Source organism: Vipera ursinii (genome assembly GCF_947247035.1).
Source record: "Vipera ursinii genome assembly, chromosome: 1".
Classification (NCBI taxonomy): Eukaryota; Metazoa; Chordata; class Lepidosauria; order Squamata; family Viperidae; genus Vipera; species Vipera ursinii.
The window spans coordinates 253,267,889-253,287,339 of NC_139512.1; the positions used below are offsets into that span (position 1 = coordinate 253,267,889).

At 38.9% G+C, this 19,451-nt stretch overlaps 1 protein-coding gene across 2 annotated transcripts in view; it reads right to left on the reverse strand.

Moving 5' to 3' along the window:
* The window catches only part of SESN1 (sestrin 1), a 60,752-nt gene that overhangs the window by 8,238 nt on the left and 33,063 nt on the right, over positions 1 to 19,451 (reverse strand). The window contains exons 1-6 of one of the 2 annotated variants that reach the window (XM_083349364.1): positions 18,338 to 18,548; positions 12,940 to 13,005; positions 11,402 to 11,602; positions 7,866 to 8,048; positions 6,315 to 6,554; positions 3,007 to 3,154 (exon numbers count right to left, since the gene is read on the reverse strand). In XM_083349364.1, the coding sequence (XP_083205490.1) occupies positions 3,007 to 3,154; positions 6,315 to 6,554; positions 7,866 to 8,048; positions 11,402 to 11,602; positions 12,940 to 13,005; positions 18,338 to 18,418 (919 nt within the window). In that variant the 5' untranslated portion in view covers positions 18,419 to 18,548. Of the gene's footprint in view, positions 1 to 3,006; positions 3,155 to 6,314; positions 6,555 to 7,865; positions 8,049 to 11,401; positions 11,603 to 12,939; positions 13,006 to 18,337; positions 18,549 to 19,451 lie in introns of those variants that run through there. The other variant, XM_083349363.1, reaches the window with a different exon arrangement.

Sequence of the window (19,451 nt, forward strand, 5' to 3'; positions counted from 1 at the left end):
TCGGCAGGCCCAGAGGAAGAGAGAGGGGCTTTTGGAGGAGTTGGTGGCGGCAGCAGCAGCGTGCTCCAGGGGCGAAAATAAGGCGAGGTTGTCAGAATACAAGCGAATTTGAGGGCTAATCCACATGGAGCCCCATTTCCATCTGTCCTGTTTGCCATCGTTCACTCCCTAGAGACTAAAATGGACAATGTGAAATTTGAGTGGGCCCCAAACAAGGAGTATATATCGGAGGTGGTGACCCTTTGAGAGCTGTATGCAACAAAATTTCATTTTGATGTATTGGTGTACATTCAAAGTGACAATAAAGTTATCATCATCAAAAGCATTTTGCAGATAAAATATAGCTTCTTCAAAAATGTGGTACTGGAATTCCCCCCACATAATCTTCGCTTTTAATAAAAATAAGGGTCAATACATGTTCACCTTATGTGTTATGTAATGGAGAGCTGCAACTTATTTGAACAACATTTACGTGGTAGCAAATGAAAAATGGACACACTTGTTTTCTTTATTTCCAAATATGAGAAAACTAGCCCTTGAGAATGAACTCCTGCTTAATTACTGTGAAAAGGGTTAATAATGTATACAGGACTAGGAATTAGCATCAAAGATCCTTGCTTATGATCTTATTGCCTCTTCATAAGCAGATTGATAGGGTAGTTACAATTACCATCCATCTACAAAGTTCACAGCTTTAGTGGTAATGAACCAACTATACAAGCTTAGCTGTACAGTAATAGCTGCCACTGCAATTTTTGGGCTACAAGTTCCATACTGTAAATACGTCAGTTTTTCCACTATCAAATAGTATACATAAAAGACTTAGTTGATCTACAGGCAGGTTGTGAGCACCCTGTCTTGTGCTGCTTCTGATAACTGACAGGCAGTGAGAATGAGCCAACTGAACAGAAAGAAGCCTTGGCTTGGGCATGCTGCAACATATAAATTGCTTGCAACACACACTCTTCCTATTTGTTCTTAGGCAATTATGTATTTTTACAGTACATACACGTGCAGGGGCACCTGTAGCTAGGAAGATATTTGCACAACTTTTATCTGGTACACCCATTGCATCTTTCCTAGATTGGAGGGCTCTGGCAGACAGTCACTCATTCCCTAGTCATCTCACGGCTTGATTACTATAACACATTCTATTTGGGCTGCCCTTGAAGACACCCCAGAAGCTTCAACTGATCAAGAAGGTAGTCGTGGGAGCAGTGATGGGCATGCATCAATAAGACTCATGTAACACCTCCACTTCACGAGTTGCACTGATTGCCAATTTTGCTTCTAGGTGTAATTCAAAATGCTGGTTGATACCTATAAAGCCCTACATGAAATAGATCCCGGCTGATGGGTCAGCCAAATATTTAGATTTGATTTGGTGTTTTTATCCACCTATTCAGTCCATCCCAAGAACCTGGGATAAGCAGATGTTGTTTCCTGGAGTTAAAAGATAGCATCGCAGGATGTAAGCTGTTCTAAGTAAAGCTGCCTTTTACAATTGACTAATGGCGATTTTGTCAATGCCACTTTTATTCTAGTGGTGTTCCAGATGTTTTGGGATCTATCACTATCGATACTACTTTCTTTTACCACAGTCATTTAACCTCTATTTGTAAGTCTTTTGTATTTTGTTATTTTCCCCAGTTCTTCCTTATTCGTGCTATCTTCATTTTCTGTAACATTCACTCTCCAGATTTTTTTTTATTGTTCTTATCGACAATTGTTAAGTCATTATGGTTATTATACCTACACACATGGAATTGTCATTAGGGATTTGTAAATGACGTAAAAATTATGGAGCAGATTTTTTGGTTTGAATGTAACGTTTTCAGTATTTCCTAGTGCTGTTGAAAACTTACTATGGTATGGAACACAAAACCGTTTTTATCATTTGAGAGAGATATTTTAAGCCCATACAGATCTTTCAGTTTAAAATGAAGTGACTGAATAGAGAGAGAGCCAAACTTGCTGCCTGCTCCACTGAGCTAATGAATTCACATTTATTTATAAAAAAAATCTGCTTTGTCCTATTAGTGATTATGCAGCTTTCCATTTTTTAAACTTCTTAAATTTTAACAGATTAATTTTAAGGATGATTGTTATAAATGAATGTCTGTTAAACTGGCAAGTGCTAATGTGACAATTTGCATCATCTGCTTGATACCATTACACTAATTATGCCTCTTGTATTAATTTATGTCATTTGCATAATGGTGCTGTTTCACAAATGACAAATTATACTATTTACTTTGTGTGTGTAGTATTATGCAAACAATATCAATCTGTGCAGAAAATTGGTCTGATCCTTATAAAATCTTTTTCATCAAGATAAATCACGATTTCACTGTATTTACTCAATCTGGACTTCTTTAGGCTCCCTGAATTGTGAGTCACACAGCCAACAGATACATTAAGTTGGGAATTTTGTGGCTGGAAATTTTTGGAAGGCAGCAGTTCCACACCGTCTGGCTTAGGGTCTGCAAGTTTTCCATTTGTACCAACCTGAATTATATTTTTTCAGCACATCTGAAGACCCCATTTAGTTAAGATGTTATATTTTTTTTTATTTTGACCAACACATGGACAATCTCTGAGACCTGGCACTTATTTTCTGCATTATTGTTCATCTTGCTTAGGAAATCTGACAGGTCTATACTGAGCTGTGAAATAGTTAACAACTTTTTGAACAATAGTTGGATTCTTGATCTCTTAAAGGAAGCAATGTCAGGCCTACACTGAGGGGTGGTAGTTTAGGTACAAACTTTCTAAAAATTACTGCCTTATGGTCAGAACATTTTAGAGTGTGCATTGTTGAATGTAGGTTTGGATGATGACGGTGGTGACGGTGATAATTGTGGCCCATTTTTACCCCTGGTTAAGAAGAGAGCAATTATGGTTGCCCTGATGAATTATTTACGTTACATGATAATGAGGAAGTACACTCTAAATATCAGAATTTTAAAAAATATATAAAGAAATAAATATTAAATACATTCTGACCTGAGCAACCCACCAACATGCTTTCTCTTTTCTCCTTCTCAAATCGTGTGGCCTTTTCCTCTTGACTAGCTTCAACGTCGTCTCTGCATTCCTGTATTTGCTTCATTTTTTCCATGAGTGCTTCTACTTCACAGGAGGGCTCGGGAATCTTTAATAGCAACATTTTTAAAATTGCAATGTAGCACTGATACTCTTATTATGATAAAAACCAGATTTTCCATTTTATACCTAACATGGTACTTGGAACTTTTTTTAGAATGTCTATGTATAGAATTAAGAAGGAAGCAAATATAATTTTTCTGATGCTTAATTAAAGGAACATTTTTTTCTTTTGCATAGCAAATACATAGTAATTGTTTTACCGCCTGAAGTAATTTTAAATGTCCCAAAATGAGAATATGTAAAGTTGATGCATAAATATACTTGCGGGCAGGAATTGCTAGCAGTGGTTCCTTACTGTGGCACTATATCACAGGATAGTAACATTAAATATCCTATAATTGTGATTGCTATAATATAGCTAATTCTTTATTTTAAACTTGTTAGAACAAATTTCAAAAAGGCTGAAGTCTTGCATTATTATTAATAAAATCTTACATGAGCGGCAAATCATGTTTCTAACTGGTAACACTTTATAGTCCCAGTACTTCTTACAATTACCGTATTTTCCGGCATATAAGATGACTGGGCGTATAAGACGACCCCCTACATTTCCTGTTAAATTATAGGGTTTGGGCTATACTCGCCGTATAAGACTACCCTTCTTCCAACGCACACCAAATAAAAATTTAAAAACATCAGATTTGATTTTAATATGGTAATTTTAATTCAAATGCTTATGACATGCAGGTGCTTAGTAGGAAAACTGTCACTTATAAACATAAGGCTGTTTGTCATCAAACATGTAAACATAAAACAGTGCAAGTGGATTAAACTATAATAATAATAATAATAATAATAATTAATAATAATAATAATAATAATAATAATAATAATAATAATAATAATAATAAGTAGTAGTAGTAGTAGTTGGAGGGGACCTTGGAGGTCATCTAGTCCAACCCCCTGCTAAGGCAGGAAACCCTATACCATTTCAGACAAATGGCTGTCCAGTCTCTTCTTAAAAACTTCCAGTGTTGGAGCATTCACCACTTCTGGAGGCAGGTTGTTCCACTGGTTAATTGTTCTAACTGTCAGGAAGTTTCTCCTTAGTTCTAGGTTGCTTCTCTCCTTGACTAGTTTCCATCCATTGCTTCTTGTCCTGCTTTCGGGTGCTTTGGAGAATAGCTTGGCTCCCTCTGCTTCGTGGCAGCCCCTGAGATATTGGATCACTGCTATCATGTCACCCCTCACCCTTCTCTTCGTTAAGCTACACATACCCAATTCCAGCAACTGTTCCCTATTTTCCTAATTCACTTTTTCACTTTTCCTAATTCACTCTAAAGCTTTCCCTGCGCAGAGCCTTAAATAACACCAGCTGCCTGCAATTAGTGCAGGTTCGCATCCCACCAGGCTCAAGGTTGACTCAGCTTTCCATCCTTCCAAGGTAGGTAAAATGAGGACCCAGATTGTTGGGGGCAATAAGCTGACTTTGTAATAATGCTGCTGGGGTGGTGGTGGTGAAAGCCCTAATAAACAGGCATATACACAGAATGAAGGCTATTGCTAAGCACATTGATTTGTGCTTTAAATTGTAAGCCACCCTGAGTCTTCGGAGAAGGGCAGGATATAAATGGGATTTTAAAAAAAAAGACCAAATGGGAGATCCGCTCCAGGTTTTCCAGCCAGCCCGCCCAGTTCCTGAGTCAAATGTGTCCTTAGAGCTAAGCTGCTGCTCTGGCTGCTGCCTTCCCCACCTGCCTTTCAAGTTGGGATATACTACAGCTGCTCTTCAACTTTAGAAGGAAAGACGCCCAGACCCCAGCCTGTAAAAAATCACAGACTGCAGCTTCTTTTCCAATTGGTCCCGCTTTCCCTGCGCAGACTAAATGGGAGATCCGCTCCAGGTTTTCCAGCCAGCCCTGTCCCTAAATTTTCAGCACCCGGCGTATAAGACGACCCCTGACTTTTGAGAAGATTTTCATGGGTTAAAAAGTAGTCTTATACGCCGGAAACTACGGTAAGAACTGAATGTTTGTTTGTTTTAATGACGCTAACATGATGCAAACTGTTTGTGAGAAGACTATCCATTCCTCAAGAACTTTATAATTACCTTCAATAATATAATCTTGAAAATAAAAACAATCTTATAACCTAACCATTCTTTGTCTTGCAGGAGATATATATCAGATAATTCCAAGTGCTAATTTAGAAAGGTCAGACCAACTCTTAGAAGAAAAACATTTCTTGAAAATTGATGTTTCTTCTAGCTCATACTGAGAGGAATCCAAGTCTGTGTATCTTAATCCAATTGGGTTTCCTGGCATGCAATTACATCTAACAGTTTATTTGCTGCAGGAAATACTGTTAACATATATTAACAGATATACAGTATTAGTAACAGTACAAAAGATGCAGCTCAAATGAAAAGCCATGTTCTAGACCAGGGGTCCTCAACCCCTGGTCCGTGGACCGGCACCTGGCTACAGCATGCCAGAAACCGCGCCACGCAAGCAAGCAAAGCCCCATCTGCAGAATGCAGGCAGCACACAAAACCACACCTCCCCCAGTCTGTGGAAAAACCTCTCTCCACGGAACCGATCCCTGGTGTCTCAGAGGTTGGGGGCCCCACTGTTCCAGACTACATCCAAGTTAAATTGCCTTCAGTCTAATATGGCAGCCTCTTCCCACACCTCTGACTTCCAAAAATTTTCTCTGAATTTCTTTCGGTGTCCTAGGGTCTATGTGTTCAAACACTATGATTACCAAGGCATACAGAAGTCTCCTCCAATGGTTAACTAACAGATATACTCCATTTCAGTGTGCCCCTTTGCAGCAGCCATCTTGCATTACTAAAGAGATTTATTTGATAGTTTAAAGCAGTGCCCCCCCAACCTTTTGGGCACCAGAGACTGGTTCTCCTTGGAAAAAAGTTTTTTTGTGGACTGGAGGGGGTGTGGTTTTGCATGCTGCCTGCATCCCGCAGATGGGGCTTCACTTGTTTACGCAGCCCGGTTTCTGACATGCTATGGCCTGGTGCCAGTCCATGGACTGGGGATTGGGGGCCTCTGGTTTAAAGTATTCATTCTCTCCATTAAAAAAAAGGAGAAGGGAGAGACAAAGGGAAGGACAACTGTGCAAATATAAACAACAAGCAGATGCCTTTAAAAAAGGTAAACACGCTCAACCTTTCAGAACATAATACTCACTGTAATATCTGTATCAGGGGTCTGCATCTTATATTCATCATGATTGCCATTTGCTATATCACAAATGCAATAGCCATCAACGGAGAGCAGCCTGAAAGTGTGACCACCATCACAGTGGATCTCTGGATTGATTCCACAGCCAAAAGTGAATGAAGCAAGCGAGTGATAGTGTGTGAGGAGTACTACAGCATGGACCAATTCTGCCAGGGACCAGCTGTGTTCTTCAGTTTTTAGAAGTTGCTTTAAAACAAAAAGCAAGGAGAAGGAATGTAATCATTACATCAAATTCCGTCAGGCCCCAAGAACCAACAACGACATGGGGAGCTACCTCTGAGAAGTTTCTTTATTGTTGTTCGCCTACAGGCTCTTGCCAGTTTAAAGCAACTATCTGCATAACTATAGATATCCTTTGTAAACTACTAGCAGACCTATCAAACTCCTTTTTGCCCTCTGTGAAACAGTCCCTCCCTTCTGGGACTCCACACTGCATCCCACCACTAACTTATAATCATCACACCACAAGTAATATCACAAATGTAAGTCCACAGTGGATCAAAAATACTAGGCAAGAGATTAATGTTGTGTTCTAAAGAGTTCTTTTAAAATGCACAAAACCATGTTAACTACAGCCCTTTTTTATTTGGCAACTATGAGAACTACACCGTTTATTGTTCATTCTATGGATCAGTAATGAAATTTAGAAATAAAAGCAGGCAGTGGTTAAAGATGACTAAGCACAAAGTCTACGCAGGAAATGAATTTTGAAACAATATATTTTAACTACTTTCAATATTGTAAAAGTCAAACATCCAGAAACAATTCAGTCGTCAGTGCTATAGGACTCAAAAAAATTGGAGAGAAAAAGTATCAAAACAGGTACAATTTTGCACTTCTGTAGAGAATGGATGATCTATTCTTGTTTCATTTATTTATTTATTTATTTATTTATTTATTTATTTATTTTATTTTATTAATGGCTTATATCCCGCCCTATCTCCCGAAGGACTCAGGGCGGCTAACAACAATAACATATAATAAGTACAGAAATTAAGATAAAATTAAAATTAAAGTCATCTGTGCAATAAATTAAAATTAAAAATTAAAAATAAATTAAAAATTGTAAACATAATTAAAATGCCTGTCAGTCCAGGTCAGCCAGGTGGAAAAGGAGTGTTTTGAGGCTGCGGCGAAAGGACTGGAGATCTTGGGCCATCTGAAGCTCAGGGGGGAGCTGATTCCATAGGACTGGCGCTCCCACAGAGAAGGCCCTTCCCCTGGGGTTCGCCAGCCGACATTGTCTAGCCGACGGTACCCTGAGGAGGCCTTCTCTGTGTGAGCATACTAAAAACAAAAAGAAAGTTGTTGTTTTTTTAAAAAAAAAATATTGCAACAAGTGACGGGGTGGGGAACCCTGAATTCATTAAAGTGATCTGGAGACAGATTCTGCAATAACTTAAATTTGAATAACAAACATTAAGAATTACGGACCATCAAATAATGACAGCCATTTCAAAAATATAAGATCATAATAGATTCAAGAAGCACTCTTACTTCAATATGCTCCTTTGTAATGAGCCAGGGTCTGTGTGCCAAGATTTTATTCAAATCACCCAACTTCTGCAACTTTTGAGGTGCATTTTCCAGACCATTCAGCCATTTAGGATCTCCTCCAACTTGTAGAAAATAATTGACATGAAGGTTCACCAAATAAGAGCATCGATGTCTTGCTGCAGCCTAGAGAACAATGTGCAAACAAGAATTATGCAACAGAGATGTTCCATAATCATCTAAAAATGTAATTACAGAGAACACTGCATAAGCAAAATAATGCATGTAACCCAATACTGCACACTACTGGAAAAAAATCATGTATTCTCTTTTAGTTTTTTTCATTTTTTTGATATGCCTTATGTGCAAGATCAAAACTGAAAAATAACATAGTGAAATGGATTAAATTTGAAAGCAACTTGGAGAGGCAAATCCTATTATTTACAGGAATGAGTTAGATGTAGGATAAACTGCAACTCCCTCATCTCTCAGAATGATCACAATGGTGAGGATTGATGGAGAATGGAGCTCATTTCCATCTGGAGGGCTGTACATCGATCATCCCTGATTTAAGGACTGTATTTCTAGACAGAAATTTCATTGACTGAAATGATATCCAATTTTTCCCCTAAAAAGCATTTGCATACGGTGGCTTATAAAACGGAATCTTCATTAGATGATTTTTCAACAAGCTGAAAACAGCAAGAACAAAAACACAAAGTCGAATCAGCTCCTAAGTGAGTCAAATAAATTGCTTAATCTTTTGGGGCAAGGACTATTCTGCATTTATTGCCTAGCCAATCCTAGGCAATAAAAATTTACTATGTATCTTCAAGTGATCTCTTTTAACAGTTTTACATAAATGCCAACAAACAGGATAAAAAACATCCCCACCATGGGATCCAGGCCAAAGGGTTACATGAGCCTCTTAGTATTACCTTCTAAAGTATTCTATCAAAATTAAACTAGATCAATAAAATATTCTTCCTTTGCAAACTCCTCGCAACATGGTAACCCAGAGGATACCATGTTTGATATTACTGAAAGTTGTTGGTAGATTAAAAAAAGAGCCTTGGTGGAGCAGTGGGCTAATGGCTCCTTAAGTAACACTAGCTGCCTGCAATTAGTGCAGGTTCGTGTCCCACCAGGCTCAAGGTTGACTCAGCCTTCCATCCTTCCGAGGTAGGTAAAATGAGGACCCAGATTGTTGGGGGCAATAAGCTGACTTTGTAATAATGCCGCTTGGGGGGGCGGGCGAAAGCCCTAATAAGCAGGCATATACATAGAATGAAGGCTATTGCTAAGCACATTGATTTGTGCTTTAAATTGTAAGCCACCCTGAGTCTTCGGAGAAGGGCGGGATATAAATGGGATTAAAATAAAATAAAAATAAAATAAAAACAAAACTAACCAGGATGGAATTTTTCTCCAATGAGGCATAGATCCATGCAATCATCCAGGATTTTTGGAAATTAGATTATTACTATGTATTAATGCATTTAATAAAAATAATGAAACCAAATCTTTATAGCATTTAAATATATAGTTACCTTCTTAATCACTGTTAAGCAGAATAGACTAGATATGCACCACTGAATAGCTGGCTACTTTTAAATTCCTTTTAAATGTAACAAGCATGCATGTAGACAACCTCAATGAGTCAAGAATCCTGTTCATATTCTCAGGATGCAAAAATTGTAGGAAACCTTTAATCCCTGTACTAATAAATGTAAAAGATGCATATCTTATCTTAATATACGCTGTAAGAAAGGAATTGAAATGATTTAATAAAAAAATGTCTTGCAAATTGGTGATAGAACTGGAAGACAATGTATGAATGCAATGATGCAAAATAATTGTTCTTTCCTATTATCACTATCATACAATAGTGACATCATTACTGAGACATAATAGTTTAGTTCTAATTTCTGTTTGAACTCATTCAAAACTGTAATCTCTTTGTTTTATATAGCCATTTCGCTGTTAAAAAGTTTCCAGACGGAAAATGTTTTATAGGTTTTATGGAGATAGAGAAAAGGTGAACAATCCATTACCAAAGTTACAACCCAACATCCTACAAGAGGAGCTGTGTAAGAACATTATTCAGACAAGCACACACTGCAGCAAGCTTATACATCGGAAGAAGAAAATTGTCTATGCAACTTCTTCCAACAAAATGGATATCCATGCAGCTTTATCAAAAAGTTTGACTACTACCAACGCAAGCTATGAAAAGAATAACACTACAACAGCAAAATCTCAGAAACAATCAGCAGGACTATTTCAACCACACAGCATTAGCATAGCACGCAAACTAAATTAAATTAAAGCCCTCCAAAACCTCTTAAGTAAATCAAAACAACCAGTAGCCCATGAAGAAAAAAAATGGAAGTCATCTACTACATACAGTATAAGGACTGTAGCAGCCAGTATGTCAGACAAGCAGGCTGAAGACTAGAAGAACAGATCCATGAACAGTCAGAAGGACACAATGAAAACTCCATAATCTCATGCAGCCAAAAATGGACAGATTCAAAAAACTATAGTTTCAACTGGAAAATTGTGAGCATCGTAGAGGAAGTTAATTCCTAAAAAGCTAGAGAATTCCTGGAAACTTGGTATTCAGACAAATCAGCTATTGTAAGAAATAAAGCATATTTACCTGCCATTCAAAAGAGACAAAAGCTAAAAAGGAAACAAAGACCAGAATAATCTGCTCCAGCAGTCAACACCCAAATAACCATGAATTAACACCGACAAACAAGCAGAAAACAATACCCTCATCACGGAACTACGAGTAGAAATCCACACCCTCATCAAAACCAGGAGGACAAGCCACTGTACATAAACAGGGAGCAAATCCACATTCACTAGCACTGATGATGTTACCTAATTGAGTAATGACAACCAAGATCAGAGAACATACCAAGGAATCTACAGTTTAGCTACATCTTCTCTTCTACTGAAATCATCATAGAACCCTTGGCATGGTTATTAAAAGTATAGGAAGTTTCCAAATTTACAGCTGAGCTTGCCCAAGCCAGTTCAGATTATCAGATTGTGGAACAACATTTTTGATTTAAATGCAGCCATAAAACATCAGTGTTATCGTTTTAAATCCATTTCCCTAAAAGTCCACTTAATCTTAAATCAGCTTTGCTTTGGTATTTTAGAGCTGTATTGAAAGACTGAAGGGAGGATGATTGATGGGGGGAATAAGAAAACCACTTTACTCAGCATCAGTGATACTAAATTGACTGTTTTTATGGAAATGACAGTGCAAACAAAAGTCAACTTGTTCGTTGCTCAGTTTGATAAAGAAGTTATATCTATGATAATGTATACTTTTGTGTATAATATTTAGTGCAGATAGAAAATCATTAGGATATCTCAAAATATTCCAGAGATAGAACACTGTTCTTTTTACAAATTAATACAATTCACAGAAATACTGAGATTCTCTAAGCACAGTCACAAACTTTAAAGAGAAACACTAATGCTGTAAAAAAAAAAGTTTCATGGGTCATAATTCAACATACCATTATACCTATATAGTGTCGATAGCAAAGAGGCAGTGGACCATCCATCTGCAATAGATAATGCTGTGTTTTCAAAAAGCTCTCCAGATACCGGGGATGAAAAACCATCACCAATGTAATATTATCCAAATGTCCTAAAGTTGTGAAAGGCTCAGCAAACAAAGAAGACATCTGAGGATCCTCAGCGCTCACTTGAAGTATCTGTGTGAATCAGAGGAGAGAAAAAAATCACAATAATATTTTCTAGCAGCAAAAGTAAAATATTTTAAATAATTGTAATCTACAAAGTCAGTGTTTCTCAACCTCAGCAACTTTAAGATGTATGGGTTTCAATTGCCAGAATTCTCCAGCCATAAATGCTGGCTGAAGAATGCTGGGAGATGAAGTCCATATATCTTCAAGCCGTAGAGGATGAGAAAAACTGTCCAAATGAGTTGTTAAGTCTCTATAGCAGGCATGTCAAACTGCCGGCCCATGGGCCGGATGCATCATACTGAAACCACACCCACCCCATTGCCGGCAATGGGAGAAAAGTCACATGACGTCGTGAGCCTGATATGCCTGCTCTATACTGTGCACACACTGAGTTGGGGCAGATAAGAGATTCTAGAAATTAACCATTGCCCAAACATGTCAAACAGTATGTGAACCACAAATTAATAATGTGACTGATTAATTACCGTATCTGGAGGCACATTTTAACTGAGAAATAAATAGAAAGCATATATTTACTTATCAGCAATGTGACAGTCAATAAAGTATTACAGCACCTTCCAAATTGCTAAGCAGTGAAAAATAAATCCGTTTCCGAAGCCACTTGTGAATCTTAATTTGGAATTAAAGTTCACAAGCTAATTATATTCATTTAACATGCAGGTCTGTTACACCTATGGGTCAGGTCAAACAATATTTGAAGCCCAATCGAATTGGGCAGTATAAAATGGCCAATTAAATACAGGTATTCCTTGACTTATGACTACAATTGAGCCCAAAATATTGGTTGTTAAGTGAGACATTTGTTAAGTGAGTTTTGCTCCATTTTACGACTTCTTGCCATAGTTGTTAAGTGAATCGTTGCAGCTGATAAATTAGTAACCTGATTATTAAGTGAATCTGGCTTCCCCATTGACTCTACTTGTCAGGAGGTTGCAAAAGGTGATCATCACATGACCTTGGGACGCAGCAACGGTCACAAGTATGAACCAGTTGCCAAGCATCTGAATTTTGATTACATGATCACATGGGGATGCTTCAAAGGTTGTGACTGTGAAAAAATGGTCCTAAGTCACTTTTTTCAGCGCCGTTGTAACTTTGAATGGTTACTAAGTGAAATGTAAGTTGAGGACCACCTGTATTAAAGTTACATGGACATCTTTTTCAGTTGCCAAACGCTACTAATGATTTGTTGCACTAATAGAAATTTGCATATTAACAGCTGTTCCTCAGTTAACATTAAACTTTGAGAATCCCCTCCCAACACTGGCAAAACTGTCACAAATTCGTTGTTTTTGTGCAAAATGGAAAGCCTTACTACATACCTCCATTTCTGGGATGAATCTGCTTGGTCCGTGTCCCACTGGTCTGGGGATCCTAATTCCAAGTTCCTAGAAAAGAATGTTACACTGCAGTACCTGGAGTTTTTAGTTATAAACATTTCAGCTGTGGCTTTGAGAGCAATTAATGCTTTGCCACTAAAACAGAACTGTCCTTGTGTTTCAGAAGTGCAATCAGTGGAAATGTTCTGCCCATGCTTCATAACAAGCCACACTTGTTTACAGTGCACCATTCGGCTGCCATTAAAAACAATGAAACCTGGTTCAGTTAAAAAACCTAGTTTTGCATAAAGTACTTGGCAAAGGGTCAAGAACAAGGAGTTCAGTACACAGCTGCTAGCAGGGTAATGTCAGCGATACTGGAGGCTTTTGAAGTACATCTGCATATCCGCAAAACAGAGTATGTATGAAATCTCTCAGTATCTTTCAGGAAGTAACAGGGCTATAATTTTATCAGGGCTTGAGGGGGAAGCCACAAAAGTACATGCAACAGGATTTTTAAAAAATGTCTATTTAAAAATGACAAAAGAACAAACAGTAATTTCTCAGACTGAATTTATAGTCAACTTGAAACTCTTTATCTACCACAAAACTTTCGCTGAATTAATTGTCAAGCCCCATTGCACAACTAAAATGTTTTCGGCTATGATCTTTTTTAAACACATTACAAAAACAGTGAATTCAGATTACCCAAGTGGCGTTTTAAAAAAATAAATCTTTATACAGACACTGCATGAACCAATTCTGCAACCGTATGGTTATGCAATTAAAAAGATGACCTTATGGAATTCACAAAACCAAAGCCGGTTGCTTTTGTTATTGTGAACAAACCCTACGTCACGTAATCATTTTTTTTTGGTGCCAAATCACTTTATCCAGAAAAGAAGTTCTGTGTCGGAAGAAAATATTTTACCTTTGCATTGGGAAAAATATATCAAGGAAAAATATATAAGTATTTTCACCCATTAAAAAATAATTAGTAGAGACCAGCAATTAAAAAAGGCAAGACTTGGCCTCTGAGAAGCACTGCTGGAGTTTTTGGCTGCCCACTGAAAAAGCAAACTGACTATGTGGGCAAAGTGATTATCTTACAACAGGTTCTGGAAACCAGGAGCCAAGCCCCTCTCCTCGTCAATTACTAAATAATCAAAAGAAGGACTGAACCAAGAGCCAGTTGTGGTTAAGTTACTAGGCCAGAAACCAGAAGACTGTGAATTGTAATCCTGCTTTAGGCATAAAAGCCAGCTGGGTGACTTTGGGCCAGTCACTCTCTCTAAGTCCAACCCACCACACAAGGTTGTTGTGGGGGAAATAAGAGGAGAAAGGAAAATTAGATATATTTGCTGACTTGAGTTATTTATAAAAAAATTTTTTTAAAGGATGGATGGTTAAATAAGTTATACATTTTCTCTCACACACACAGAAACTCCAATTATTTTAGAAATTTACAGTACATGAAAACGTGGCATTTGTGACGTAGCTATAAGCATCCCGATTGGTTACAATCACAGCTGCCACCATCACTGCTCATTCACCCTGGCAAACCCACGTAGTAGTAGCAGCAGCTCTCTTTTTATGGGGAATATAATAACTTCCTTGCTCCAAAAAGTCCCAGTCTGTGCAATATATGTGGGGTTTCTAAATAGTCAGCAGCAGCTTTTTGAACTTTGATGGCACCACTAAATTCCTCGAGGACTAGAGAATGGTCATCACTCTATCTACCAGCTGTACCAATCCAGGACACCAGCAGCAATGGCTACCACCACTGCAAGTGTCCATATCGGAAAGCATCATGCAGTTAGATTCCTACTGTGAAAGACAGAGTCAGCTTAAGCTTGGTGCAGGTCCATTAACAGAATCATTGGTATCCACATTATTTTTGTGTAGGTTTTCTGAACTGGGGACAAAAAACAGGCATACGTTCTTTATCTTTTAAAGGCATGTAATTATCTACTTGATAAAAATACCTCACTATTTTTTTCCCCTCTTATCATTTTGAATAAATGTAACAGGCAGGCAAGACAATATGCAGTGCTAATATAAACAACATGAGACAACCAATCTTTTCGGCAGCCTTTCTCAAGCCAGTATGGGCAAAAATTGAAATGTCCCATCTTCCTCATTCTACTTTTAGGTTCTATCAGTTCGTACAAGAATAGCAGTTCTTCACCATAGACAAAAGGCTGCCAAAACCCAGAAACATTAGAGAATCAGTGCATACGTTTTGGGCCCCACCTTGATTCTTCAGCCAAAAATAGTTATGCTTTAAACTTTCTTCAGGGTATATTATCAGTACAGTATCTCTTCAATCAGTTCCTCAAATCCAATTTATTTTATTTCATAGTTGACATAATCTAACTATTGAAGTGCCATATCCCAGGATTAAAATGTCTTCTTATGCCTTTTATCGCAGGTTCCCTATTTTTAACCTCTAAACGTACCGAGAACAAGACAAAAAAGCTTAGTTCCGTCTTTGACTTCTTTGTTCTCTATTCCACTCTTCCTTTGGGAAAACTCTTTATCAAGTTCTGCCTGTCTCTGATCTACACCAGGGGTCCCCAACCCCCGGTCTGTGGACCAGTACCGGGCTGCGGCATGTCAGCAACCGGGCCGCAGAAACAAGCGAAGCCCATCCGCGGGATGCAGGCAGCACACAAAACCATGTACTCTCCGGTCTGTGGAAAAACCTCTCTCCACAGAACTGGTCCCTGGTGCCCAAAAGGCTGGGGACCTATGATCTACATTTCTTGAAGCCTTTTTTTTTGTTTTCTATTGCTACACCTTTATCCAGAATTGTTTCATTAATTCACACAACACAGTTCTTTTAGTCCATGCACTGATCTTCTAACTAGTTCAGAAATTATTGTCTTTACAATCAAAACTATAAAAGGTTTGCTCAGGGGTGCCAAACTCAATTTCACTGAGGGCCGCATCAGCATTGCGGTTGCCCTCAGGGGGCCTGGTGAGTATGGCCTGGGTGGGCGTGGCCTACTGGGTGGGCATGGCTGGAGTGCGTGTGGCCTACTGGGTGGGCGTGGCCAGCTCTACATCATTCGCATCAAGGGTGCCTATGGGGGCCTGGGCAGGAGTGGGACAGATCTGAGGGTCTCTGGCAGAAGGAGGGTCTCTGGGTCGGGGCCAAGGCAGTGGGGGCCGTTCCCTCACTGTTTCCAGGATGGCTTCGCGGGCCACACGAAACCACTTCGTGGGCTGGATCTGGCCCCCGGGCCTTGTATTTGACATGTCTGCTCTACCATCTCTCAGTCTTCATTTCCTCTACTACCATCCTCACTAGGTGTTGGTTTCCTCATACAACTTTGCCCTTTCCCTCTCCGAAAGATCTTCCAGTTTTTAAAATTCTTCCCTCAAAACTATCTTTCCTAGGAGGCTTTTAATAACCCTTTTAATTCATTTGCTGCTGTCGTCTGCATTCAATGTATGATTTTCTTTTATTTATATTTGCATACTCACCCTTTTTAAATGGTTATCCACTTGGGACAAGGATCCATTCTTATTCTCCCCGCCCTTTCCCTCTCTCTCAGAAACATTATTTTCTGGTCAATTTAGATATTAAAATTTGCATGCAACAACAAGCATCTTTAAATCTCTGTGGTTCTTTTCAGTTTCTAATAAATGATTTCATATGTTTTCATGTGGTAAGATTTGTGTTGGTGGCTTGTACATTTCCCTTTAAATACTATGAATGGCTAAAACAATTAGATTTTCCTCAACTCTTATTACTGAAGTGGACAAGACAGGCAAGTTAGATCTCTGGAGCTAAGCAATATTTTTATGGGTGGGAACATTCACAGAAACCATTTCCACCCACATACTGTTCTCTATTTTATAAGTTGACAACAACAACACAACTGGAGATTTTCCTTGAGTCAGCCTCCAAACAACCAATTGAGGAAGTTAGCTGATGCCAAGTTGTGTAAGAGATTAAATACAAAACTGATATTGTCTATGTTTTTATGAGGTACACCACTGACTTCATATAACTGATGCAAGTTAAATTTCCTAGAAAAAGTTCTTCATAAGTAGAGTTCTCCAGCTCCATTATTCTTTCATTTCACTCCAAAATTAATATAGAATACCTTTAATCTTATTTCTAGGCTTTTTTGATTAAATTATAGCACAACCTACACTATTCATAGAGATACCTTGAAAACCATAAGCATCGTTCATAATTTCATGCAACTGGCAACTGATTCAGATTGCAAAAGTGATGTCCATGAAAAAGCATACTAAGCATTTCAATTACAGAATACAAGACTATAAAGTATAAAATGCTGAAGTTTAAGTTTATCAAAGAATAAGAACATTTAGAGCCCCTGGATAAGTTTACAGTATTCTTGCCAGATGAAAAGCACTTAACTGCTGCTTGCATAGCTCCTGCACAAACAACCCACCATCTTTTACAGCAGTCTGATCTGCTGCCAAGAAGCTCTACCCACAAATAAGTTATTTGCATGGCTTAACTGCATTTTATTTCTCTGCAGTTTCCAATCACTCGTTTTAGGATTTCAAATGGCAAAAAAAGCATTAACTCAGTCTGTTCTCCTTAGTTAGTAGGTATTTAATGGGTCAAATGTGGTATTGAATAGGAACAGCATAAACTAGGAAAAAATATCTGATTTTCAAAATTATCTTCAAAGCAAATTTGAGTAGCATTACACTTCCAACGGTACCATTATGATATTTCATGTATAGGAACGAGTAGTGTTCAGACCACACTTTTTCTATTTTTCTGTAGTTTAAGCTAAAAGCAAACTAGATGGCAAAACAAGTAACAGTATGGAAAACCTTCCTGTAAACCACCAGGGAAAGAGGAATGCACTACTAAATAAGTCAGGCTACCCATTCCCATTGTCACCCCATTATTTAATAATAATAATAATAATAATAATAATAATAATAATAATAATAATAATAATAATAATAATAATAATAATAATAATAATATAATAATAATTTAATTTGTATATCGCCCTTCTCCCGAAGGACTCAGGGCGGTGAACAGGGCAATACATATTAAAAAACAAGATACAAAAATTAAAAGCCATTTAAGGGTATATTTTTACCTTGTGATAAAAAATATTAAAATCCTAATATTTCAAATACTTTAGAAAGACCCTAAGAGACTGCACATTTTTACCTTAGGGGCCGATTCCACTCTCTCCTATATCCATTTTTGGAATTTACACCTGTATTGATTCCACACAGAGTCCCAACCTGTCAACAGTCATTCTTGAACCTTTTCATTTCCGACAAACTTTCTAATTGGTCTCATTCTTTCCCAATAATACATTCGATCCTTGCCAAGTGCTCAAACGATACGCGGCGCTTCCCCGCGCTCTCTGCCCACGCTCGGGTCCTTTACCTTGTCCCCACAGCTAGTGCAGCGAAACGGCTGCCCTGCTTCGCGGTCCCGAGTGGCGTTGGGGCCACTCGCCAGCTTCATGCCTAAAAGCGAGTCGGGAACGCCGCCGCTTTCCTGCCACGGCCGCCGCTTCCGCGTTCAGGGCTCTTCGCCGCTGCCTTCCCCACCGGCCAGCACCGGAGCACTCGACTCCCTCATAAGCCGGCAGAGACTTTTTAAAAACAGCTGGCGGGTGGGGCGTCCCAAGCCCCGTACAAAACAAGACAAACAGAGCCCCTCCTTTTGGCCCGCCGCCCACCAATGATTGGACCCAGAGGCCTTTGGGGCGGGGCCCAGCGGGCTACCTGGCGGTGAGGGGAGCGAATGATTAGAAGGCTCCGGGATGAGGGCGGAGAAATTTGTGGTTGCCTTCAGCAGCTTCACAACCAGGCCAGCGAAAAGCTGCAGAAATAAGGCAGGTCAGGCCTCTCGGTCCTTTAGTCGTCGTCCTCCTCTCCTCTCCTCTCCTCTCCACTCCTGTTTCTATGCAACATTAAGAGCAGGCTATTTTTAAACGCCTGAAGCTAAAACTCAAATACTTTGGCCACCTAATGAGAAGGAAGGACTCACTGGAGAAGAGCCTAATGCTGGGAGAAGAAGGGGACGACAAAGAATGAGGTGGCTGGATGGAGTCACTGAAGCAGTAGGCGTGAGCTTAAATGGACTCCAGAAGATGGTAGAGGACAGGAAGGCCTGGAGGAACGTTGTCCATGGGGTCGCGATGGGTCGGACACGACTTCGCAACTAACAACAACAACAAATTTTTAAACGGCCTCTTGCAGTACAGTACGAGGAAGCCCGACTCTGATGAGAACCATTTGCCCTTCTGCAAATAAATGGAAGAACTGTTTGCAACAACGGAAGAACAGCCCTTGAGTAAAAAAAGACTGTTCCAACAGTGTCCAGATCTGTTAAATTATCCCAAGGGCTTCGGCATTCTCAAGTACAGGAGTGCTGTGTTTTATACACAATATAGTTTGCATATTGTCTTTAAAAAAATACTGTTAGCAATATTTGAAGTATTTGATTTCGATCCCAAAAATGTATTGGGAGATCATAACAATTTTCTGTCAGT